This window comes from Tamandua tetradactyla, chromosome 25, assembly GCF_023851605.1.
Source record: "Tamandua tetradactyla isolate mTamTet1 chromosome 25, mTamTet1.pri, whole genome shotgun sequence".
Taxonomy (NCBI): Eukaryota; Metazoa; Chordata; class Mammalia; order Pilosa; family Myrmecophagidae; genus Tamandua; species Tamandua tetradactyla.
In genome coordinates, this window is record NC_135351.1 from 38,799,593 (window position 1) to 38,825,722 (window position 26,130).

The 26,130-nt window shown below is 40.0% G+C and overlaps 1 protein-coding gene and 1 long non-coding RNA gene across 11 annotated transcripts in view; one reads left to right on the forward strand and one right to left on the reverse strand.

Moving 5' to 3' along the window:
- The window catches only part of LOC143668764 (uncharacterized), a 68,594-nt gene extending 48,699 nt beyond the window's left edge, over positions 1 to 19,895 (reverse strand). For all 8 annotated transcript variants that reach the window (XR_013168544.1, XR_013168547.1, XR_013168545.1 and 5 more), the window contains exon 1: positions 19,365 to 19,895. This is a non-coding gene — a long non-coding RNA (uncharacterized LOC143668764). The remainder of the gene's footprint in view (positions 1 to 19,364) is intronic.
- CCDC28A (coiled-coil domain containing 28A) overlaps positions 19,627 to 26,130 on the forward strand; it is a 29,386-nt gene continuing 22,882 nt past the window's right edge. The window contains exons 1-3 of one of the 3 annotated variants that reach the window (XM_077143307.1): positions 19,627 to 20,046; positions 21,812 to 22,011; positions 25,337 to 25,500. In XM_077143307.1, coding sequence (XP_076999422.1) covers positions 21,854 to 22,011; positions 25,337 to 25,500 — 322 coding nt within the window. In that variant the 5' untranslated portion in view covers positions 19,627 to 20,046; positions 21,812 to 21,853. The remainder of the gene's footprint in view (positions 20,047 to 21,811; positions 22,012 to 25,336; positions 25,501 to 26,130) is intronic. The other 2 variants (XM_077143308.1, XM_077143309.1) reach the window with 2 other exon arrangements.

Sequence of the window (26,130 nt, forward strand, 5' to 3'; positions counted from 1 at the left end):
TGAAAGCAGCAAGAGAGAAGCAATCCATCACATACAAGGGAAACCCAATAAGACTATGTATAGATTTCTGAGCAGAAACCATGGAGGCAAGGAGACAATGGGATGATATATTTAAATCATTAAAAGAGAAAAACTGCCAACCAAGAATTCTATATCCAGCAAAATTGTCCTTCAAAAATGAGGGAGAAATTAAAACATTCTCAGACAAAAAGTCACTGAGAGAATTTGTGACCAAGAGACCAGCTCTGCAAGAAATACTAAAGGGAGCACTAGAGTCAGATACAAAAAGACAGAAGAGAGAGGCATGGAGAAGAGTGTAGAAAGAAGGAAAGTCAGATATGATATATATAATACAAAAGGCAAAATGGTAGAGGAAAACATTATCCAAACAGTAATAACTCTAAATGTTAATGGACTGAATTCCCCAATCAAAAGACACAGACTGGCAGAATGGATTAAAAAACAGGATTCTTCTATATGCTGTCTACAGGAAGCACATCTTAGACCCAAAGATAAATATAGGTTGAACATGAAAGGTTGGGAAAAGATATTTCATGCAAATAACAACCAGAAAAGAGCAGGAGTGGCTATACTAATATCCAACAAATTAGACTTCAAATGTAAAACAGTTAAAAGAGACAAAGAAGGACACTATATACTAATAAAAGGAACAATTAAACAAGAAGACATAACAATCATAAATATTTACGCACCAAACCAGAATGCCCCAAAATACGTGAGGAATACACTGCAAACACTGAAAAGGGAAAAAGACACATATACCATAATAGTTGGAGACTTCAATTCACCACTCTCATCAATGGACAGAACATCTAGACAGAGGATCAATAAAGAAATAGAGAATCTGAATATTACTATAAATGAGCTAGACTTAACAGACATTTATAGGACATTACATCCCACAACAGCAGGATACACCTTTTTTTCAAGTGCTCATGGATCATTCTCAAAGATAGACCATATGCTGGGTCACAAAGCAAGTCTTAACAAATTTAAAAAGATTGAAATCATACACAACACTTTCTCGGATCATAAAGGAATGAAGTTGGAAATCAATAACAGGCGGAGTGCCAGAAAACTCACAAATACATGGAGGCTCAACAACACACTCTTAAACAACAAGTGGGTCAAAGAAGAAATTGCAAGAGAAATTAGTAAATACCTAGAGGCGAATGAAAATGAAAACACAACATATCAAAACTTATGGGACGCAGCAAAGGCAGTGCTAAGAGGGAAATTTATTGCCCTAAATGCCTTTATCAGAAAAGAAGAAAAGGTAAAAATGCAGGAATTAACTGTCCACTTGGAAGAACTGGAGAAAGAACAGCAAACTAATCCCAAAGCAAGCAAAAGGAAAGAAATAACAAAGGTTAGAGCAGAAATAAATGAAATTGAAAACATGAAAACAATAGAGAAAATCAATAAGACCAGAAGTTGGTTCTATGAGAAAATCAATAAGATTGATGGGCCCTTAGCAAGATTGACAAAAAGAAGAAGAGAGAGGATGCAAATAAATAAGATCAGAAATGGAAGAGGAGACATAACTACTGACCTCACAGAAATAAAGGAGGTAATAACAGGATACTATGAACAACTTTATGCTAATAAATACAACAATTTAGATGAAATGGACGGGTTCCTGGAAGACAGGAGCAACCAACTTTGACTCAAGGAGAAATAGATGACCTCAACAAACCAATCACAAGTAAAGAGATTGAATTAGTCATTCAAAAGCTCCCTAAAAAGAAAAGTCCAGGACCAGATGGCTTCACATGTGAATTCTATCAAACATTCCAGAAAGAATTAGTACCAACTCTCCTCAAACTCTTCAAAATAATCAAAGTGGAGGGAAAACTACCTAATTCATTCTATGAAGCCAACATCACCCTCATACCAGAACCAGGCAAAGATACTACAAAAAAAGAAAACTACAGACCAATCTCTCTAATGAATATAGATGCAAAAATCCTCAATAAAATTCTAGCAAATCGTATCCAACAACACATTAAAAGAATTATACATCATGACCAAGTAGGATTCATCCCAGGTATGCAAGGATGGTTCAACATAAGAAAATCAATTAATGTAATACACCACATCAACAAATCAAAGCAGAAAAATCACATGATCATCTCAATTGATGCAGAGAAGGCATTTGACAAGATTCAACATCCTTTCCTGCTGAAAACACTTCAAAAGATAGGAATACAAGGGAACTTCCTTAAAATGATAGAGGGAATATATGAAAAACCCACAGCTAATATCATCCTCAATGGGGAATAATTGAAAACTTTCCCCCTAAGATCAGGAACAAGACAAGGATGTCCACTATCACCACTATTATTCAACATTGTGTTGGAAGTTCTAGCCGAAGCAATTAGACAAGAAAAAGAAATACAAGGCATCAAAATCGGAAAGGAAGAAGTAAAACTATCACTGTTTGCAGATGATATGATACTATACGTAGAAAACCCAGAAAAATCCACAACAAAATTACTAGAGCTAATAAATGAGTACAGCAAAGTAGCAGGCTACAAGATCAACATTCAAAAATCTGTAGCATTTCTATACACTAGTAATGAACAAGCTGAGGGGGAAATCAAGAAACGAATACCATTTACAATCGCAACTAAAAGAATAAAATACCTAGGAATAAATTTAACCAAAGAGACAAAAAAACCTATATAAAAAAACTACAAAAAACTACTAAAAGAAATCACAGAAGACCTAAATAGATGGAAGGGCATACCGTGTTCATGGATTGGAAGACTAAATATAATTAAGATGTCAATCCTACCTAAACTCATCTACAGATTCAATGCAATACCAATCAAAATCCCAACAACTTATTTTTCAGAATTAGAAAAACCAATAAGCAAATTTATCTGGAAGGGCAGGTTGCCCCGAATTGCTAAAAACATCTTGAGGGAAAAAAACGAAGCTGGAGGTCTCGCGATGCCGGACTTTAAGGCATATTATGAAGCCACAGTGGTCAAAACAGCATGGTATTGGCATAAAGATAGATATATCGACCAACGGAATCGAATAGAGTGCTCAGATATAGACCCTCTCATCTATGGACATTTGATCTTTGATAAGGCAGTCAAGCCAACTCACCTGGGACAGAACAGTCTCTTCAATAAATGGTGCCTAGAGAACTGGATATCCATATGTAAAAGAATGAAAGAAGACCCATATCTCACACCTCATACAAAAGTTAACTCAAAATGGATCAAAGATCTAAACATTAGGTCTAAGACCATAAAACAGTTAGAGGAAAATGTAGGGAGATATCTTATGAATCTTACAACTGGAGGCGGTTTTATGGATCTTAAACCTAAAGCAAGAGCACTGAAGAAAGAAAGAAAGAAATGGGAGCTCCTCAAAATTAAACACTTTTGTGCATCAAAGAACTTCATCAAGAAAGTAGAAAGACAGCCTTCACAATGGGAGACAATATTTGGAAATGACATATCAGATAAAGGTCTAGTATCCAGAATTTATAAAGAGATTGTTCAACTCAACAACAAAAAGACAGCCAACCCAATTACAAAATGGGAGAAAGACTTGAACAGACACCTACCAGAAGAGGAAATACGGATGGCCAAGTGGCACATGAAGAGATGCTCAATGTCCCTGGCCATTAGAGAAATGCAAATCAAAACCACGATGAGATATCATCTCACACCCACCAGAATGGCCATTCTCAACAAAACAGAAAATGACAAGTGCTGGAGAGGATGCGGTGAAAGAGGCACACTTATCCACTGTTGGTGGGAATGTCAAATGGTGCAACCACTGTGGAAGGCAGTTTGGCGGTTCCTCAAAAAGCTGAATATAGAATTGCCATACGACCCAGCAATACCATTGCTAGGTATCTACTCAAAGGACTTAAGGGCAAAGACAGAAACGGACATTTGCACACCAATGTTTATAGCAGCGTTATTTACAATTGCAAAGAGATGGAAACAGCCAAAATGTCCATCAACAGAAGAATGGCTAAACAAACTGTGGTATATACATACGATGGAATATTATGCAGCTTTAAGACAGAATAAACTTATGAACCATGTAATAACATGGATGGACCTAGAGAATATTATACTGAGTGAGTCCAGCCAAAAACTAAAGGACAAATACTGTATGGTCCCACTGATGTGAACGGACATTCGAGAATAAACTTGAAATACGTCATTGGTAACAGAGTCCAGCAGGAGTTAGAAACAGGGTAAGACAATGGGTAATTGAAGCTGAAGGGATACAGACTGTGCAACAGGACTAGATACAAAAACTCAAAAATGGACAGCACAATAATACCTAATTGTAAAGTAATCATGTTAAAACACTGAATGAAGCTGCATCTGAGCTATAGGGTTTTTTTTGTTTTGTTTTGTTTTTACTATTATTATTACTTTTATTTCTTTTCTCTATATTAACATTTTATATCTTTTTCTGTTGTGTTGCTAGTTCCTCTAAACCGATGCAAATGTACTAAGAAACGATGACCATGCATCTATGTGATGTTGTTAAGAATTACTGAGTGCATATGTAGAATGGTATGATTTCTAAATGTTGTGTTAATTTCTTTTTTTTTCTTTCCATTAATAAAAAAAAAAAAGAATAAAAAGTAAAACTCAAATCCTCCCATACCACTTTTCCTCCTTATCGTTCACCCACAGTATTGATATAGTAAATTTGTTACTCTTGATGAAAAAATATTGAAATATTACTGTTAACTATAGTCCATAGATTGCAGTACCTATGTTTTCCTCATATACCCCTCTATTTTTTTTTACATTTGTATCAGTTCATGCAAGAACTTATTTATACTTGTAGTGTTAATTTGGTGACATACATGACTTTAAACAACCACTTTCAATCAAATTCACCTATATAAGACACAATTAATTATCATTGCAATAATGAGCTACCATCACCTCCACTACAATCTGTCATCCACAATAGGACTCACTGTGTTGTATGCCTATGTTTTATCTTTGAATTTTTAGTCTATTAATATATACGTCCTAAAGTTTCCTCTTTTAACCACATCACATACACAATTCAGCATTGTTAATTACACACACAATAATATGTTCCATCACCAACATCCATTTCCAAACCTTTACCATCAACCTAAAGAGAAGTTCTATAGAAGTATAACAGTGAAATCATACAAAGTTTGTTCTTTTATGTCTGGCTTATATCACTCAACATAATGTCTGCAAGGTTCATCCATGTTGTCAAATGCATCAGGACTTCATTTCTCTTTACAACTGAAAAATATACCATCGTATGACTCTACCACTTATTCTTGGTGTGTACTTCTTTTAACGTGCTGTTGGGTTCAATTTGCGAATATTTTCTTGAGGATTTTTGCACCTATATTTATAAGATAAATCGGTCTGTAATTTTCTTTTCTTGTAGTATCTTTATCTGCCTTTGTTATTAGGATAATGTTGGCCTCATGGGATGAATTAGGTAGTGTTCCCTACTGTTCAATTTTTTGGAAGAGTTTGAGCCACATTGGTATTAATTCTTCTTGGAAGATTGGCCTAATTCCCACTATGAAGCCATCTGGTCCTGGGTTTTCTTTTTCAGGAGGTTTTTGATGACAGACTCAATCCCTGTACTTGAAACTGGTTTACTGATGTCTTCTATTTTTGTAGAGTTGGTGTAGGTTGTTGGTGTGTTTCTAGGAATTTGTCCATTTCATCTGTCTAATATGTTGGTGTACAGTTGTTCATAGTATCCACTCATGACCTTTTATATTTCTGTGGGGTGAGTGGTAATGTACTCTTTCTCATTTCTGATTTTATTTGTATCTTCTCTTTTTTTTTTCTTTTTCAAACCTAAGAGTCTGTCAATTTTACTGATCTCAAAGAACTGAACTCTCTAATATTTTTATTCTCAATTTCATTATTTCTTCTCTAATTTTGGTTATGTCGTTTTTTTTTTCTGCTTGCTCTGGGTTAGTTTACTGTTTGTTTTTTTTCTTCTAGTTCTTCCATATGTACAGTAAGATCTTTGATTTTGTTCGTTTCACTTGTAATTTAAGAGTTTAGGGCTATAAATTTCCCTCCCATCACTACTGTCACTGTATGCCATCAGTTTTGGTATGTTGTGGTTTTGTTTTCATTCATCTCAAGACATTTACTTATTCCTCTTGCAATTTCTTCTTTTACCCACCAATTGTCTAAGAGTGTGTTGTTTAACTTCCATGTGTTTGTGAATTTTCCTGTTCCCCATCTGTTATTAATTTCCAGCTTCATTCCATTGCGTCAGAGAAACTACTTTGTATTGTACTTTTTAAAGTTCAATCCTTTAAAATTTATTTAGATGTGTTTTGTGACCCAACACGTGGTCTATCATGGAGAACGATCCATGCACATTTGGGAAGAATGTATAGCCTACCGCTGTGGGTTGCAAAGTTCTGTATATGTCTGTTAGGTCTTGTTCATTTATCATAATATTCACGTACTCTTTTTCCTTATTGCTCCTCTGTCTAGATGTTCTATCCTTTAAGAAAGAGTGGCATATTAAAGTCTCCAACTATTATTGAAGAGACATTTATTTCTCCCTTCAGTTCTGCTAGCATTTGCTTCATGTATTTTGGGGTCCATGGCTAGGTGCATTAATGCTTATGATTGTTATTTCTTCTTGGTAGATTGCCCCTTTTCTTAATATATAGTCTCCTTCTTTGTATTTTTTATCACTTTTGCACTTAAAGTCTATTTTGTCTGATATGAGTACAGTTACTCCAGCTCTTTTTTGTGTATTGCATCCATGGAATATCTTTTTCCATCCTTTCACTTTCAACCTATTTGTGTTTTGGGATCTAAGATAGTCTCTTATAAACAGCATATAGTTGGACCATATTTTATCTGCCAATCTGTATCTTTTGATTGGGGATTTTAATCCATTAACATTCAATGGTATTACTCTAAAGGCAATACTTAGTTTAGCCATTTTATCCTTTGTTTTTTATATGTCATATATATTTTTCGGTCTCTCTTTTTACTCTTTTATTTACCCTTACTGATAATCTTCATTTCTTCACTCTACTCCAAGCCTTTCTCTCCTGTTTTTTCCTTTCAGCCTGCAGAACTCCTTTTGGTATTTCCTGTAGAGCAGGACTCATGTTGACAAAGTCCTTCCTCAAATTCTGTTTTCTTCTGATGTTTTAATTTGTTCCCTTAACTTTCTGTTTCTTAGTATGGCTTGTTTCTTTTTTTTTTTTTTTTTTTTTTAATTTTTTATGTTATTGTATTTTGCATGGGCAGGCTCCCAGAATTGAACCCAGGTCTCTGGCATGGCAGGCAAGAATTCTGCCACTGAGCCACTGTTGTACCACCCACTTGATATATTTTGCTTATATTTAAGCATCTGATTATTTTGATTAATTTACTCTAAAGGTCAGTCAGTATCTCCCAGCCACAGCAGGGCCATGGACCCATGAAGGGGTTGCAGACTGGTTCCAAATTATCTTGGGGAAGGGGATCAAGAAGGATGCCAAAAACCTGTCTGATGTCTTCCCAAAGATGTGCTTTCCAGGCCTGCCCAGCAGATGGCACCCGTCAGCAAATTGCTCCCCACAGCACTAAAGAGGCCTGTGTCTTTAAATCTCCACCACCTCTGCCCCTCTCCAGGGTGGGGTTGAAACAATGGCTGTTGCTGCTTTTGACCATGGCAGGTTGAAACAGCAGCTCAGAGCCAGGACCCAGCAATCTGAATTCGGTAATCAAAAGCCATGACCATTGATATTGTGAACTACTGATTATATATGTAGAATGGAATGAGCACATGTTAATGTTTTAGTTTATTTGTGTTAAATTTTTTTAAATTAGTAATTTTTTTAAAAAAAGCCTTGATCATTGCTCAGCCATGTCCATCCCTGTTCTTGAGGAAGAGGATTTTTATAACCCTTTCTGTCAGCAGCAGCCAGACAGGGAGTGGACCCCAAGGCAGCCTGCCTTGAGAGTAGGAGATGGTAGGTGCTGCACAGAGAGAGCGACTCACTGTTCTTTACCATAGTTCATTAGCCTCTTCCTCTCACTTTTCCCTGGATTCTGTACAGTATTCTTCTGGCCTCTATGGTCCCAGAACAGTTGTTTCAGACTGACCCTGCCTGTTTAACAGGTGCTTTGGTGGAAGGACTAAGTCCTGGAGCTCCCTACTCTGCCATCTTCCCTGAAATCTCATAAAGTTAATTTTTATATCGCAGCACTTCTTATTCCAGGAACATATCTGATTCTTTGAATTGCTCTTCATCTAATCATGTCCTCATATATTTTGTGATTGCTTTAAAAAAAAATCATATTGTTAATCTACGAAATAAGTGTTATATTTATCAAGAAACAAATCTTGCTTTCCATGGTTCAAGTCTCTGTCAGACAAGATTGAAGGAATAGAGACCAAGAGAGGTCAATTCACTACTGACCCCATCTCTATCAGGATGAAAGTGTGGATAGAAATTTTTATATGCATGGTACATGCCATTAACATCATGTTGAGAAAATCTTCCACTGAAGATTTAAAATGTAAAAAACTTAGAAGTCTACTGAATTATCATCAGGCCTCCAAAATCATTTCTCTTTTCTCAGACCCCTCTAAATGAGTCAACCTTGTAAAACTAGAAAAGAGAATTTAAAATTTAATATGAAAATATTCATTTTCATTTTTCTGTAGTGCTTTCTTCCAGTGATAAATCAAAACAAATGGCATGTATCTTTATGGTTGTATAGTACATTTATAAGAGACACCAAGATGTGGAAAGAGCAAACTATGGGGAAGGGGAGAAAGTCAAAGTTTTATAAGAAAGGGTGTAAACAAAATTTTGGAGAAATGAGCAGGAAAAAAGCCTAACAATTTTGACAGCTATGACAGATGAGTGAACTGGCAAGGGTAAGATGGTACCGACTGAAAGTAAAATATCTGGAAATCACAGTTAAATGTACCTACTTTTTCCAAAAAGCTGTGATAGGGGAACATATTAATGGTATGGGTTAAAGGAACTATAAAGCAACCATCTTTGCAGAGTAGGCAACATAAATCCCGCCAATTGTGCTTGTTCTTTGAGGATGACTGCAGGATCTTGTTTACCCAATTCCACCTGGTGTAGCTCTCTCTCCTCCCTGGTCTGACGCTCACGCTGTTGCAGCCCCACCTTCATATTATGTCATTCACCCAGGGTATGGTCCCAGGTACAGCTACACCTGGGGATAGTGAAAGCCCCTTCCTCTCCTGAGCACGACTTAACTCATCAGATCACACCTTCCTGGATTGACATAGGCCCCCAAACCCTTTCTCCTCCCCTCTCCTTCTCTCCCTTCTGTTTCTTTATCTGTTTCTTTCAGGCAGTAATTTAGAACCTGATGATCCCCAAATGAACAGGAGATAGTCTTTTCCTGGGGCTCCGTCTTGGGCAGAGGATGCCAAGAGGGAATCAATAAAATACAGTGCAGCATGATACATTTTTCTACTACAGTTGACAAAGGTAAAAAAGAATAATGGTATCCGGTATTAAGAAGAAGGAGAGGAAGTACGACACTGAATGCTACTCCTAGAAGCTCAAGCTGGTAAGAACTTTTCTGGAGGGCAATTTTGTACTGTGCTCCAAAAGCCTTAAAAACAAAAAGCAAACAAAGGAAATAAACCATGAACCCAGTTTGCCTCATCAGCTCTACAACTCAATAGTCACTCTAAGGAAACCACCAGAAAACTCCATAAAGCTGTTTGTTCAATGAATGAATGCGGCATTTTTTTGTAGTCATGGAAACATTATACCCAATACTAAGAGACTGACTAAACTTTGGTACATCCACGCAGCAGATAACAATTGTTAGTACTGTTAAGAAAGCTATAAATCTGTATTTATTTACTAGAAAAGATCCGTTTGGACATATTTTTGAGTGAAAAGATAGGTTGTTAAACATAATATAGAGAGGAATTGTGGGGAAATGGTGGCGTAGGGGGCTCCACAAAGCAGTACCTACATCAGAACAACTATTAAACAGACAGGAACTGTTTCAACTATTTCAAACCTTGGAGTCCAGCAGGACACTGTGCAGCATCCAGGCGAGAGCGGGAGGAAGAGGCTAGTAAATAGCAGCAAATACCTGTGAGTTGCCTGCCCCAGACAAAGGCGTGGAGGAGTCTTAAAGATGGAACACTTCCTCAGAATTGTGGAAACCCATTGAAGGGTTGTATTTGTTAAGTTTTGAGTCAAATAAGCGCAGCCTTGGGGAGTCATGGAAGAAGCTCCTGGCACCCATTCCTGGCCCCTTCCTCATCCCTTCCCCGGGCACTTTGGAGCTAGCCTGCACCCCCTCCGTGGGGCCCCAGCTTTGTTCTGCCTGGGAAAGACCAACTTGGGAAACTCCTCTGTGGTGTGTCCCTTTCCCAGTTTGCCCTCCAGGCAAAAGCAGCTTGAGAGAAGAAACACAGTGTAAGAAGCAATTCATGTAGGTAACCTGGGGCAAAAGTTTACCTGCTTTAAGTCCTGAAGTGAAACACCTAGGTGAGGGAGAAGGTCTGTTTCCTGGCAGTAGGAGGGGCATTCAGATCACTGTAAACAGGGGAACTTCTAAGGCCACTAGCAAGCACAAGCCCAGGACGACACAGGTCCAGAAAAGATAGGGAGGACCCTGGACTTTGCACTCACCTTGGGCTTCTGTCCTTGATGGGATGGATGGACTCTGGATGAGAATGTGTTAGTTTGTTAATGGTGCTAGGATGAAATATACCAGAAATGGAACAGCTTTTAAAGGGGGAGTTTATTAAGCTACAAGTTTACAGTTTTAAGGCCATAAAAAATGTCCAAACTAAGGCATCCAGAAAATGTTACTTTTACTGAAGAAAGGCCAATCTAGGAAGCACGTGGCTGGCATCTGCTGGCCGTTGTTCCCAGTTCCATTGCTTCCAGTTTCTGATGCCAGCAGTTTCCTCTCTAAGCATCTGTGGGCCTTTACTTAGCTCCTCCTGGACACAATTCTGGGTTCTGGCTTGTTTAGCATCTCACAGGAAGGTACATGGCGACGTCTGCTGGCCTCTGCATCTTCAAATGTCTGCTCTCTGTTGGCACTCCAAGTACCTCCAATTGTTTACATCTCTGTCGGCTCTGACACAACTGTGTTTTCTCCAAAATGTCTTCCCTTTTAAAGGACTCCAGTAAACTAATCAGGACCCACCTTGAGTAGGTGGGGTCGCATCTCCATCTGATAAAAGGGTGCCCCACAATTGAGTGGATTATAGCTCCATGGAAACAATCTAATTAAAGGGTCCACCCTACAATATTGAATCAGGACTGACAGAATGTGGCTTTTCTAGGATACATAACAGTTTCAAACTGGCACAGAGAGCAAAGGCCAATGCAAAGTCAATCAGCAAAGACAGTGAAAGGTGCATTTTGCTTAGGTTTCCTTGGATTTGTCCACTTCTGACATTTAAGAAAATATTTCATATCACTAGCTGGATACAACCTCAAGAAATAGACATCTCAGGGAATAAATTTCAGAGTTAACATTTTTAAGTATTAAAATGTAAAGTGTGTTACAAAAGATTACAAAACAAACAGGAAATGATGGCCCATCCAAAGGAAGAGAATAAGAATTCAGAAAACATAAATGAAGATCAGACTGTAGACATACTACTTCTGCTGCATATGTGGCTTCCCTTTTTAAAGTCAATTTTAGAAGTGTAATCCATCTCAGCTAGGTCCTACCAGGTCAGGCCTCTGCTCCAAACTCTCAAGTGCTTCCACTTCTCACACGGGAACAGCCCGGGCCCATGAAGTGGCCTCAAGCCCCTTCTCACCTCTCTCACCTCACTGCTTTCTGCACCCACCCACACCTTGGCACTGGCCCTTCCTCCCCGCTTCCCCCAGGGGTCCTCAGGATTCAAGCCCTCACTTGTGTGATAAAAAATATACTTAAATAAAAGTCACTATATTGAATGAATGCTACGTGTCTACTAAGTACATGACTTGAAAGCTCCTTTGAATGTTCATAAACTATGTTTTACCTTTAAAGAACTCCCTCCAGTTTTGTTATCTTATGAAAAAGTTTTAATCCTGTTTTTTCTCTTTCATATCTATGAGGAAAAATAGCAGCAAAAGGCTTGGTGATGGTTTGAAGCTGCAAGTTCCCTGGAAAGACATGCTAAATATAGTCCATTCCTGTAGGTGTAGACCTACTGCAAGTAGGACCTTTTGAGGAGTCTACTTCAGTTAAGGTGTGACCCACTGTTTTTGGTTTGTTAAAGCTGCCAGAATGCAATCTACCAGAAATGGAACAGCTTTTATAAAGGATAGTTATGTTACAAGTTTACAGTCCTAAGGTCATAAAAATGTTCAAACTAAGGCATCCAGAGAAAGACATGTCGACTCAAGGAAGGCTGATCTTGGAAGGCACGTGACTGCATGACTGGTGTCTGCTGGTCCTTGTTCCTGGTTCGTTGCTTCCAGCTTCTGATGCCAGTGGTTTCCTGTCTGTGGGCCTTCACTTAGCTCCTCTGGGACACAACTCTGGCTTCTGGCATGCGTAGCATCTCATGGCAAGGCACACTGTAATGTCTGTGGGGCTCTGCTTTTCCAAACATCTGTCTGCATCTGCATCTGAGGCTTCTCCAAAATGTTTCCCCTTTTAAAGGAGTCCATTAAACTAATCACCTTAAATGAACAGTCACAGCTCCATCTAATCAAAAGGCCACACCCACAGTTGGGTGTGTCACATTTCCATGGAAACAATTCAATCAAAGTTTTCCTCCCTAAACAATAGGTCTGCCCCACAGGATTGGATCAAGATTAAAACACGGCTTTTCAGGCGGTACATAACAGTTTCAAATCAACACATCCACCTCATTTAGGATGGGTCTTAATCTTCTTACTTGAGTCCTTTATAAATGGAATGAACAGAGAGAGAGAGGAAGAGGAAGTAAGAAGCTGAAATCAATGAAACCTAGAAGACAAGGGAGAGATTTGCAGACCCCACCATGTGCCTTCCCAAGTGGCAGCTGCTTTGGGAAGAAAGCATCGCCTTGATGATGCCTTGACTTGGACATTCTTACAGCCTCAAACTGTAAGCTAAGAAATTCCCATCATTAAAAGCCAACCCATTTCATGATCTCTGCTTTCAGCAGCTCAGGAAATGAAAACAGGCTCTATTCTGTTGTCACTCTGGGAAAAAAATGTAAACCCTCTTATTTCCACGACTGCATTTTCTCCTCTAGGCAGCACTGCAGAAGAGAGGGCCACAAGTCTTCGGGCTAAAGGACAGGCAGGCATGGCCATCTCCCCCCTCAGACAGGAGCTGCGTGTCTGCCGATAGGAACCCGACCTCCCTGAGCCTCCTTCCCCCCATGTAAAATGGCAATGAGAAACACCATGGCATTGGGAAGATAACAGCTCGGTGCTGATAGCTGTCAGGGGTTTAAACCGTACACCTCCCTTCCATCCTCCCGGCAATCCTGAGCAAGGTCCTATATGAGGCGACAGGACTTGCCTCATACTCCACAGCCGGAACTGGGATTTGAACCCAAGCCCCTGGCCAACGGCACAGAGCGCACAATGAACACCCAGGTCTTGCCCCGGTGGGAAGACCCGGCGGAATTGGAGCTGAGCCGCCCAGGCCTGCCTGGCATCGCACGCACTGCATATTGGCCAAGGGGCTATGTTGTCCCACTTTCCCAGCTTGGGGAGCAGGGGCTCAGAGACGTAAAGTCTCCAGAGGCCAGAGAGCTGGTTGGCTGGCAGGGTCACAAACCTGTTCCCTGGGCAGGGTTGCACTTCTTTCCCTTCCATCTCACTTCCTCTTACCTAACTCTTTGGGAGAGGACAGAGGGTGGAGAAAGGGCCTAAAAGCACCTAATTTGGGAGTAAAGCCTGACTTTTCCTTAGCCCCCGAAAGACTTCCATCTTGAGAGGGGCCTTTGGGACACCTACCATTGTGGTGACCAGTAGTAGGTCAACCACCTCGGGCTCCCACAGACCCAGCTCCTGAGTCAAATTAATGTGAATCAGGACAACCGCCTTCCCTTCCCCTTCCCTTTCCAGGTAGATAACTGTGCAAAGTCAAACTCTCCTCGCTGAATTTGTTTCAGTTACTTCCACCTAGAAACCTCTTTCGCATGCACCACACACACCTGCTCTCCTCTCCCCTCCCATGTCTGTGAACTCTTCTCCAGTTGCCCCAGGTGAGGCTCTCTGACCTGGGCCCCGCTCCCAAGTTTCCAGGCAGCTGGTGATCAGCACAAACGCCAGAGTCACGATGCAGCTGAAGTAAGGCCCAGTTCGTATGGAGGTATTCTAGGCTCAGGGGCCGCATAGGGCACGACCCTGGGCAGCGCCTGGGGGGTCCCTCAAGGAACCTTCTCAGAACAGCAGCCCTCTTCTAGCTGTGGCGCTGAGGGAGGTCCAGGCCCTGTCCCACCTGGTAGCTATGAGGCTTTGGGCAGCTGATGAGCCTTTGCCCTGATTTCCTCATCATGTGGCTCATCAGGGACCCCATCTCCAGGGCTACTAAGGGGACTAAATGGGTTAATTCTCATAACCCACTTGGAATGGCTTCTGGCTCAGAGCAAGCACAAAATAAACACGGGTCATTGATGCTTCTTCAAACATGACTATTCAACATTCTAAAAAACCATTTTCTCTTTACTTCTTAGTCTTTAAATTACTATTACTACAACAATCTTTTATAAAAACTAGTTTTAATGGCAAATACAGTGTTTCAGCCACATTATCAGTTAAGTATACTCTTACTAGGTAGCCTGGAGCTCTGACCTGCATTCTTAATATCATTTCCATGGAAAATGGATTGATTGATTGATTGATTGATTGATTGATTGACTGCATGGGCAAGCACCAGGAATCAAACCTGGGTCTCCAGCATGGAAAACATATTTTGAATTCAAAAATTTATTTACAAATGAAATTCTGAAGCACGACTTACCTCGAAGAAAGGGAGTGCTTATCTTAAAAATGCAAATGCGTATAAAAGTATGATATATCATTTAACTTACCAGAAAAGTCTTTACTTTTTGGAACTAGAATTAATTTCATAACCAATTTTTCTATTTGTGATGTCACAGCTGCTGTGAACTCCTACGAAGCACAAACCAGAAGTGAAGGGACCCAGGATCCCCTCCCTTACTCAGGGGGTTTGACTTTTGATCCAGACTCACAAGTGTTATAAGACACTACGTTTCTGTAAAATAACTACTTCAGGGTGCACCATCTACCCTTGACAGAGGGGTCAGTTTCCTGAATGCTGAGGGACTCTGGTTTATGTGGGTAGAGGACAAAAAGCGATAAAGCTAGACTTACAAGAAGGAAGCAGACCCCACTAGCTATTTCCTTTCTCTCTCTCCCAATAAGGAAGCACTGCTTTGCTCTGCAGACCTGGTGAAGTTCTGGTTATCTTGGAAGTAGCAACAGCAAAATATTCCTTTATAGAGTTCCTAAATTTAGCAATGAAAAATAGAGGCTAGCCAGTTAAATTAGAATTTCAAATAAACAACGAATAATTTTCTAGTATAAATATGTCCCAAATACGGCATGGGACACACTTATACTAAAAAGGTATTTGTTGTTTCTGTCTTGGCCTTTAATCTGGCCATTTTATTTGTTGGGAGATTAATATTTCTAGACATATTTCTGCCTAGTCTTTCTCTCTCATACATGCACCCAAACACATGCTAGTTTTTATACCCTAAAGGAATAAATGTATTTTTTTTGTAACTAAAGCACACCAATTTGTATTTGCCCTCAAAGTTTTGGAAACTGCTTAAATTAGAGAACTACCAGTAATCTCCAATAATGTAAGACCTGAAGAAGAAATCCATAATCTCATGTAATTACATTTTATTTCTTATTTGGCTCTGTATAATTACAGAAATAAACTACAGGATTATGTTTTTATTTCAGTGTGTATTTCCTCTCTTTTGTTAAATGAATGGAATCTGCGCTCTCAAAACGATTTACTATGAGATCATACTGCCACCTGGAGGTCACAGGCAGGTATCTACGAATCAATATGATTTCTCAAGCCTGGGTAAAGTAATCTGAGGTTGGGTGGTGATAAATTGGTAGTGCCATTCTGCCACATGCTAGCAGGAGAATCTAAATCTTTCAATTACTCATCTATTAAGTGAACATTTAAGTTTCTATCGCATACCAGGCCGGATGCTAGACTTTGGAATATAAAGATGTGTAATATCTAGTTCTTACCTCTGAGTGACTAACATTCTAGTGGGAAAAAAAGTTGTCACTCCAGGTGCCCGCCCTTTAAGATTCAAGTGATATTAGATCTAACCCAACCCTTAGATCTTTCCCTCCTTCTAAGACGGTAGGGCACAAGGCAGTGTCGTTTTCCCATTCACCTTGGACTCCAAGCTCCGGCTTCCACCTCACACACATATCACTCCTGGTCTCAAGCGACTCTCCCAAAGACGGAACCTCACTCTTTTCCCTTGATTTCCAAAAACGATTCATTTGTTCAGTGCTATGAATATGTAGAGGGTTTAGCTTGATATTTGGAAGCAGGTGGGGAGAGAGAGGTAAATTATAGCAACACCAACAATTACAATTTGAGTAACAGGTTTCATTGCTCTTTTAAAAGCTGGTCTCCTTCCCACCAGTTTCACCAGCCTTTCTCCTCACTCTTTTTTTTTTTCCTCTCTGTGAGCAACAACTTCCAACCCCCACCTTCATGCAAGTCAACAAATCTTCTCACTACTCTATTATACAAAGCAATTCAACTTTCTCCATCTCTTATCCCCAAACTCAGCCTGCTCCCAACCTCCCCGCCCATGCACATCCAAACTCTCACTGCGGCTCATGGCACAGTCGGCCACTGTATTTCAACACACAAAGGATCATCTGCTCAGAGTCTCATCCTTTTTCTCAACTCCATAAAATGATTCATCTCCCCACTGGCCAGGATCATGCCAACTCCTTAGAAGACATTGTGATAGCACTTTGGGTTTTAAATAGCATTTTCAAATCCCCTTGTTACACAGAGAAATAAACAAGATGCTGGATGTGGGGTGAGGGCCTGGGTCTTATCAATCAAAGCTCCCTTTCCCTAAATATCATCCTTGAGAAGTCTCTGTTTAGAGTGATTCACATAAAATGCACATCCAACAGTTAATGTAAAGGAGGGATATTTTCAGTTTAAAGGAAAATCTAATCTATTTTAAATAATAAAATTTATTTCACAGAATTCCAGATTATCAGGTAAGAGAAGTCACACAAAATCTCCTGAGATTACTTCCCTGACTCTCACATTGCTCTTTCCATAGGGCAGTACATTCCAGCCAGCTGGACCCCTTGTGTCCTCAATTGTGCCCAGGTCATCTATGCCCAATCAAGGACCTGTGCCTTAGCCCTCTATTTTGCCCCAGAATGCTCTTCCTCCTTTTAATCTCCAGGCTGGCACCTGCCCTTTATATCTCAACCCAAAAATTGCCTCTTCAGGAAGGCCTTCCCTGACATTCCCCTTCAGGGACCACCCCTTACAATAACTCTGTAGGTCCCTAAGCTGCTATTTAGCAGCAATTTATCACTGGATGAAACTGTGTTTGTTTTCTTTATCACGAATATAAGATCTCTGGCTATAGGGCTCTTATCTATCTTGTTCATGGGTGCATCCTGACCTCCTACAACAGTGTCTAGCCCCAAAGGGAACTTTATAAATAACTCTGAATACCTGAGATATGAACATTTGGAAAGGTACCTTCCTGTGTTACTACATTGTATCAGGGGTTGCAAATTCAATTGCCACAGGGGTCAGATGGGTTGGAGAAAAACTAGAGAGCAGGTGACTGTCTGAACGAGGAGCTGCTCCTCGTATTGGCCCATTGTTGCTATGCCAGAATGCAGTTTTAGGGTGGCCAGATATTCCCATTTTTTTCCATGGGATGCCAAAAGCCTATTTTTAAAAAAAATTCTTTCAGTTTTAATTGTTAGCAACCAATTATAAAATTGAAATTAACAGGTGAATTACCAGCTTGCAAGCTATGCCCACACAGATAAAGCAATCTAGAGATTAGTTAGAAGGAGAAATTGAGAAAAGATACTACAGCATTATTTGTAATGGTGAAAAATGGGAAACTTAATATCCATCACCATAAGAACTCTCAAGAAATTCTGTTGCAAACTTATTCAATATTATATGATTGAAGTGTGGCCTTATGTATCAATATGAACAGATCTCAAAAGCACAGAACTGGGTGAAAAAAAAAATCAAGGTACAGATCAATCACAAAGTTTAATGTGGCATTCATGTAAAACTTCAAAAGCCCAAAGCCATTTATATGTTGTTTACGGATAGGAATAATGAAAGTATAAAAACATAGACCAGCAAGACACATACCAAATTCATGATCGTAATTGCCTCTGAGAAGCAATGGAAGTAGAAAAGTGGGACAGGGACCAGGGGCAGCAGCTTTATCTGTAGTGTTTTATTTTTCTCTTAAAACTATGAAATTACAAAACACTACATCACTTTTTTAAAAACAGTAGGAAGACTCTGTGAATGTGAAAACCTTGTGTCTGATGCTCCCTTTATCTACCATATCAACAAAAGAGTAGAACATATGGAATGAAAATAAATAATAGGGGTAATAAATGTTAAAATAAATTTAGTTTGAAATGCTAGTGGTAAATGAAAGCGAGGGGTAAGGGGTGTGGTATGTATACCTTTTTTTCTCTATTATTGTTTCATTTCTTTTTCTGTTGTCTTTTCTTTTTCTAAATCGATGTAAATGTTCTAAGAAATGATGAATATGTAACTATGTGATATTAAAAATTACTGATTATATATGTAGAATGGAATGATATCTTATGGTTTTGTTTGTTGTTAATTTTTTTTAATTAATAAAAAAAGAAAAAAAAACAGTAGGAAGAAAGGAAGGAGAAATAACGCCTACTGGAGACTAGGAGATTTGGGATCCAGTCTTGCGCTGCCACTCTGGTAGATTATCCATTTCCAGATTCGGTTTCCTTTTTAGTAAACCCTGAGAAATTTAGTAAATACCTGAGGAACAGGGGGAGGAGGAAAAATTTCCCTGGAGGAAAATATGGTGTTCTCCCAAGTGCCTTCAACCGAATAGCCTGCAAATCTAAGACCCCCCGCCCCCCAAGGGGAACGCGACCTAGCCTAGGAAACGGCACATGCACTTCTTCTCTCACTTAGGAGTGTCATAAGAGACACAATCCGCGATTCTTTCTCCAAGATCACAGGTGTACTGGAAGGAAAAGTGTCTTCGGCGACAGAGAGATCTGCATTTATCAGCCTTTCTGGGTGTCATACGGCTCATTTTTAAAGCGGGATCATAACACCTACCATAGAAGGCTGGGCTGGGTTTAGCGAAAGCGTGTGTCTAGTGCCTGAAGAGTCGCTATTCATAGAGGAGGATTAAAATCTCACTGAAACGAGCTCGCAGCTCAGTCTCGGGTCTCTGACCAAGCTGCCTCCTAAACCGGCGTTGCTTATCCCGGACACATCCTCACAAGTACCGGAAACAATCCCAGCACGTTGCCATGACGACAGACCGGCTCCACCTCCGGGCTTACACGAACAGTATGCCGGGAACTGTAGTGCGTGGGAGCTGCCAGTAGGGGGTGGGCAGGGTCGCTTGCGGGCCGCGTGCGGCATTTCCCGTTGCTACCCTCGCTGCCCTCAGCCCCCGCCCTGCTTCTAGCTCCCGAGGTCCCACATGATCGTCCGGCCCTGGGCTCTGCTACCCTCGTCTGCCCAAACACCGGCGAAAGGAAGGCGGAACCGTGAAGTTAAGCGACGCGGAAATCCGGGACCCGAGCGAAACCGGCGCAGCCGGAACAGGCGGGGCTCCCTCTTGGCGCGCGGCGGCTGCGCGTCGCGTCACTTCCGTAAACAAAGGGGGCGGTGGACGTGCCGGGGTCGCGATGTGACGCGCGCTGGGCTGCAGCGCTAGCGGCGGCGGCTGGGGCGCCTGCCGGGTCTTTGCAGGCTGAGGAAGTGGACCCCGGCCCCCCCTTCTCCTCAGGTATGTAGCGACGAAGGGTCATCGCGCCGGCCGATTTGCGTAAGGGGCCCGAGGGAAGCCAAGAGGGACCTCAGTGGTCCTGCTTGGAGGCTGCGGCTCCCCGGCTCTCGAAACCCGAGTGCAACTAGGAGCATTTTATTTAGACCTGCTCTGGAAGGTCCTTGCTTAGCATGCAGAAAGAATTTAGGCACTCTTGTGATAAGTGTCACCTTGAAGCCCTGGCCCTAGACCTTGTCACTACTGGTTTATTTACAGTGCTTTTTTACCCATACAGTGCTTTTTTACCCAGCCCCCCCCCCTTATTCTTTTTATTATGTCACCAAATATGTATCGGCATGTTTACATTTGAAGCCCCGTGTGTTTGTGTAGATTATGAATCTGACCGTTTCTTGCCTTTTGGGAGAATTTAAATCCCGTCGTCTCTATTCAGTCCTCTTTTACAGGGCCATTTAATTTGTTTTGCATGAGGAAACATCCCTCAAAGAACTGTTCTCTAACTAAAAGTTTCTTTTTTTCTCTCAAAGGAAAAGTTGTTAGCCAAGATCTTAAGTGGACTTAAAGTTTGTATCTGGGGTTAGGGACTGGGCATTGGAGTCTTTCCTGTAAACCTTTTTCTTTGGAGATCTCATAGCTTCCTTTCTGATTGTCTAGAGTCAGCCTAAGCCAGTCTGTGGCGTTGCGTCCAGACAAAGCAAAAAATATCTTTATTACCATTCTCAAGTAGTTAGAAGTGACATTAATTGTTTTGAGGTTTTTTGGGTTGTGGGGTTTTTTTTGTTGTTGTTGTTATAGCATGCTTTAACTCAATACAACATGTTAAAAAAAAAAGGTCTGATGTTTCTAAAGCAGTTACAATCTGGTGAGGTAAACAGCCATATAAAATTCTCATCTTATGATATATAACAACATATAATTAAGAAACATTTAATACTATGCACAAAGCAAAAAGGAAATGTGAAATGTTTTTAGATGGATGGGTGTTAGGAAAATAAACAAGTTGGTTAATGTATAAAGTGAGGGGAGGGTATGGGGGAAACAGGAGACTGCACGGTTGCCGTGGAAGGGCCTTCTTCAACTTCATAGTATAATTTTTTTCACATGGCAAAACCAAACATACAATAAAATTTCATGTTTCTTAGAAATAGGTAGAGAAAGTATATTCAAAATAGACGTGAAGTAAGTTTTAGTGTTAAAATGCTTTACTTCATCAGTTTAATGAGAATTAATATTAGCTCTAGATAGAAATTGAATGGCTGCTTGGTAATTGAAATAATGCTTATGGACTTTGTTTAAAATGCAGATACCCCTATCAGCTGTACATCTATTTGAATAAGTTGGTTTTTCCTGATAGTACATTTTAGAAGGAAGACCTACAGGCAACCTGAAGTGTGAATCAGGCTGTGGATTTAACAGAATGGCTTGTTCATTGTTCAGGTAGCTGTTTCCCTTTTCTAGTGTAGACCTCTTGAGGTCAAGGTCTTGGTCTTGTTTGGTGCTGTCTCCCCAGGGCCCAGAATATTGCCTGGCATGTGGGAGAAAGTAGAAGAATGAATAAAGACAGTGGTTAAAAAAAAAATTGTTTGTCTAGACAGTTTTGCCAAGGGTTTCTTTATACATGGTAAAATCTTAAGGGATCCTTATTCAAACTTCCTCTAATGACTTCTGAAATTCTTGATCTTCTTTCAGCCTATGAAGTAGGACTTTGAACCTTCTCTTTCTTGCATATTGTGGCCCACTTATGTAATTGCTGTGTTTCCTTATTTAGGTCTCAAGAAGCTGGCTGTGGTGTAATAAAGAACTTAAAACGATGGAAGAGCGGAAAGTGAAGAGGAGAAGCCCTAAGTCTTTTAGTGCCCATTCTACTCAGGGTGGTAATGCCAAAAAAAATGCCATTCCCATTAGTAAGAGCACAGGGTTTTCAAACCCTGCAGCACAGTCAACTTCACAGCGGCCAAAGTTAAAAAGGTGACTTCTTTTCTTTCACATGATCACTGCAAAATGCTACAAAAGTAAATTACTGGCTCCGCCTCTTCTTTAAAGGTTTTTTCTTAGCTTGACTTTTTTTCCCCCCTTTTTGTGAAAAATAACGTATATACAAAAAAAGCAAATCATTTCAAAATACATTGCAACAATTAGTTGTAGAACAGATTTCAGAGATTGGTATGGGTTACAATTCCACAGTTTTAGGTTTTTACTTCTAAGGTACAGGAGACAAAAAGAAATATCAATATAATGATTCAGCACACATACTCATTTGTTAAACCCTACCTTTTCTCTATAACTCCGCCATCACCTTTGATCTTTCTTCCACTCATTAGGGGTATTTGGGCTATGCCCACTCTAACTTTTTCTTGTTGGAAAGGGCTGTTGATAATATGGGAAAGGGGGATTGAACTAGTTGATGTTCTGAAGAAATTGGCCTCTCTGCATTTTAGGACTTAATCTGGTTCAGGGACACATCTGGAGGTTGTAGGTTTCTGAAAAGTTACCCTAGTGCATGGAATCTTGTAGAATCTTATATATTGCCCTAGGTGTTCTTTGGGATTGGCAGGAATGGTTTTGGTTGGGGTTTGGCAGATTACGATAGGTACCCGTGTCTAACTTAAGTGTGCGTAAGAGTGACCTCCAGAGTAATTAGCTTGACTTTTAAAATAGTTTGAGGTATTCATTATATGTGATTCAGAAAAAAACTTATGAAGGTTACAGGGTTTGAAAATTAGAAATGCAAAATAAATTGCTGGTTTAAAGACCCTTACTCTATCTCATGATAAAATATACCCAACAAAAATATCTGTAGATAAAAGTTGTTGAATTAACCAGAAACTGGAGAAAAATGTAGGATTAGAGATGCTTTTTTAGCTAAGCTGGAGTGCTTGTGGCCTTGATAGTTTTTTTTTTTTTAAAATTAGTGATTTCTTTGTTTTTGTAGAAATGTTTTATATTTATTGTAAAAATTCAAACATAGGAAAAGTTCAAAGAAGGAATTAAAAACACTATAATCCCACCATACAGAAATAATCATTATTAATATTTGGTGAACAGTGTTTGTATTGAGGATATTTAAACCAAACAGGAGCAACAAGTTTAAATGTGTTGGGTATTATTGTTTCTTATTTGTGAGTATTTTGCAGTACTCTTTGCAGAAATAAAAGGGACACAGCCAAAGACACAAGAACCCTTAGAAAATAGTATTCTAATGAGTACTAAAGGATAAAAAAGAATTTGAGGATTTCATGTGAATCATTTATTCAGATGAGAAACCCCATAGAAAGGGAATTTCCACCTGGAGATGTTTAATTTCGAGTCCATTTTTGAAGGTTATGAATACATGGTGGTGGTAAAAGAAATCCAAGAGATTTTCTGTATATTCTCACAGCAGTTTATTTGATCTTGTTGTCGCCTTCCACCTGGTAGCTTTACTTCTGCATGCTCTTCTCGAGGGCAGGCTTCCTGAGGGCTGGCCAGCTGTGGTCAGCACTGCACCTGACAGCCTTCTCAGTGGGGCTTTCCAGACCAGCACAGTTGTTGGATTTACTTACCGTTGGATTATTTTAAGATAAAGTAAGGCAATACGACATGATAAAAAACATTGATTAGTAATAAACAAGCTTTTTTTTGTTTGCTTTTTGAGAGGGTTTACTTTTTGTTTTCTGAGAGGGTTTTTGATAAGAAACCCTCACTTGAATAAAACCTCTAAATTTGATGTGAAAAGCATATTTCCTGTACATTCTGTGGTAGTGGCTCTCAGATTTTAATGTGTACATGTGACTTGGGGATGTTGTTAAAATGCAGGTTTTCATTCACTTAGTCTCAGGTAGGACTCGAGATTAGCATTTCTAATGAGCGCACAGGAGATGTGTATGCCGCAGGTTCTATGGTGAACTATTGGATGATGGGATGTCATTCCACACATAAAAATGCTGGTCTTGCTTTGTAAAACAGAACTGCTAACTCACCTCCCCTCAACTACATAAGTGTTCAGAATTGCTCGAAAGAAAGAGTGTTGGTTTCTTTCTTGCCTCCTCCCCTCCCCCCACAGACTGTGTTTGTCTTATCCTGATTGTGATGTACACAGTCATGGGGACAGTGTCTTCATTCAGCATCACATAACAATCAATCGAGTGCCAAATCTGTGTAGATGTCGGCAGCTTTAGTGTGCACCAGGCTGACTCCAACCTACCGTTTAGGCTGTCACCCGCGTCACTGTAGGGAAGCTTGCTCTGGTCCAAGGGAGCTGCATGAGGTCTCCTGACTGCAGGACGCCTGGTGCCATCACTCAGGTCTGGTTTTGACCAGAAATATGTCATAAGGACTCAGCCTGGTCTCGGGGTTTGGAAAAGGCCTTCCTGAGGAAGCAACATTTAGACTGAGACTTGAAGGTTGTGTAGGAGATAGATAGCAAGAGGGAGAGGATGCTCACGTAGGCAGGAGTTAGTGGGTATGAGGGTAAGAGAAGGGTTTTCTATGAAGCAAAAGAGAACATAGAATGTAGGGTAATGGACTTTATCCAGCAGGCAGCACAGACCTACAGAAGGGTAGGTGAAGTAAGTCGTCTCTCTTTTTTTTAATCATTCGATCTTATGTTTGTTGAAAAACTGACTGGGCTGCTCTGTGAGGGATAGGTTGGGAAGGCTGGGAAACCTGTTGAGAAGCTATTGGAGTAGCTCAGTCAAGAGATATAGGGCGGTGGCAGCAGAGGGAAGCGGAGAAAGGAGAGATGTACTGTACTTGTATACTCAGCAGGACCTCGTGACAGAATGTGAGGTCTTGGGAACTCGGCGAAGTCCAGGATGACACAGGCTTTTAGCTTGTCACCATTCGGCAAGTTTGAATAAATGTGTCTGCCTTTCTCCTGGGCACAGTAACTGATGGCTTATGCCAGTAGCTGGCACAGAGCAGGGGTCCATCAATCCTTATTGAGCCAGTGATTACTCTAGGAACAAACAGGATAACATTTAGATGGGAAAGGTGTGAGATATTCTACTGAGAGATGAAATAGGAAATGAAACCGCAGGAAGACTTACCGAGTCTCTTCTGTTTTTTGTAGTCTGAAGAATTAGTAACTTGTTTAAATGTATTAACCAAGCTTTCTGTATGCCTTGGTAGTGCAGTATGCTTTATCTATCATTTAAGACTTTCACAACTCCATCTTTTGGCTTCTGGCTTGATGTTACTTACTTCCTTCTGCCTTCTTGTTTTTAAAGAAAATTCCATTTAATGCCCTAGTTTTGCTTAATCCAGAACAGTCTTAAAAGTTACATTTAAAGTTAATTGCTTGTGGTCTTTGCAGAGTGATGAAAGAGAAGAGCAAACCTCAGGGCGGAGAAGGAAAAGGTGCTCAGTCGACTCCGATTCAGCACTCCTTTCTCACCGATGTCTCTGATGTTCAAGAGATGGAGAGAGGGCTTCTGAGTCTTTTGAATGATTTCCACTCTGGAAAACTGCAAGCATTTGGTAAGCAATATATTTTTCTCTTTGTAGTTTATTTTTTCAAGATGCTTGCATCCTATTTTTGCATGTGTATGTTTTGCTGTCCTTTTAAAGTTGTCTTTTTTTTTTAAATCCACAAGCATAAAAATGTAATAATCCTGGATTTTATTTGTCATGGAATATAATTTGCCTTCTAAAATTTCAGAAGAAAAGTTTAAAAGGGTGAGGAGAATTAGTTGAAATATAGAGTTGTATTACAGAATGTGTGTTTTGAAAGTTTAACAACAGTTACATTCTTTGTCAGTTAAAACATTTTAGACTTTGGTGTCTTAGTTTTGAAAAATGTTAAAATCTGTTTCCTTTACCCTTGTAAATGTAAACTTGCTCCCTGCCCAGGGTTCCTGATTTGAACATAAAAGAGGCCAGTTTTCTTGTTCTTTCATGAAGATATAAGAGTAGCTTTTCTTTTCCCCTGTGATTTCCACCTCTTTATAATTTTACTCTGTATATGGTGATATTCTTTCCACTTGACTTTCCAGGTTAGTAAGTACTGAAAAAGAGAAAGTATGAGATGTAATACTATGAAAAAAGTATGATTTTGAGAGAGCCGTAACTAGCTTTGAAATTATTAGTGGTCCTCTACATAATATAGTA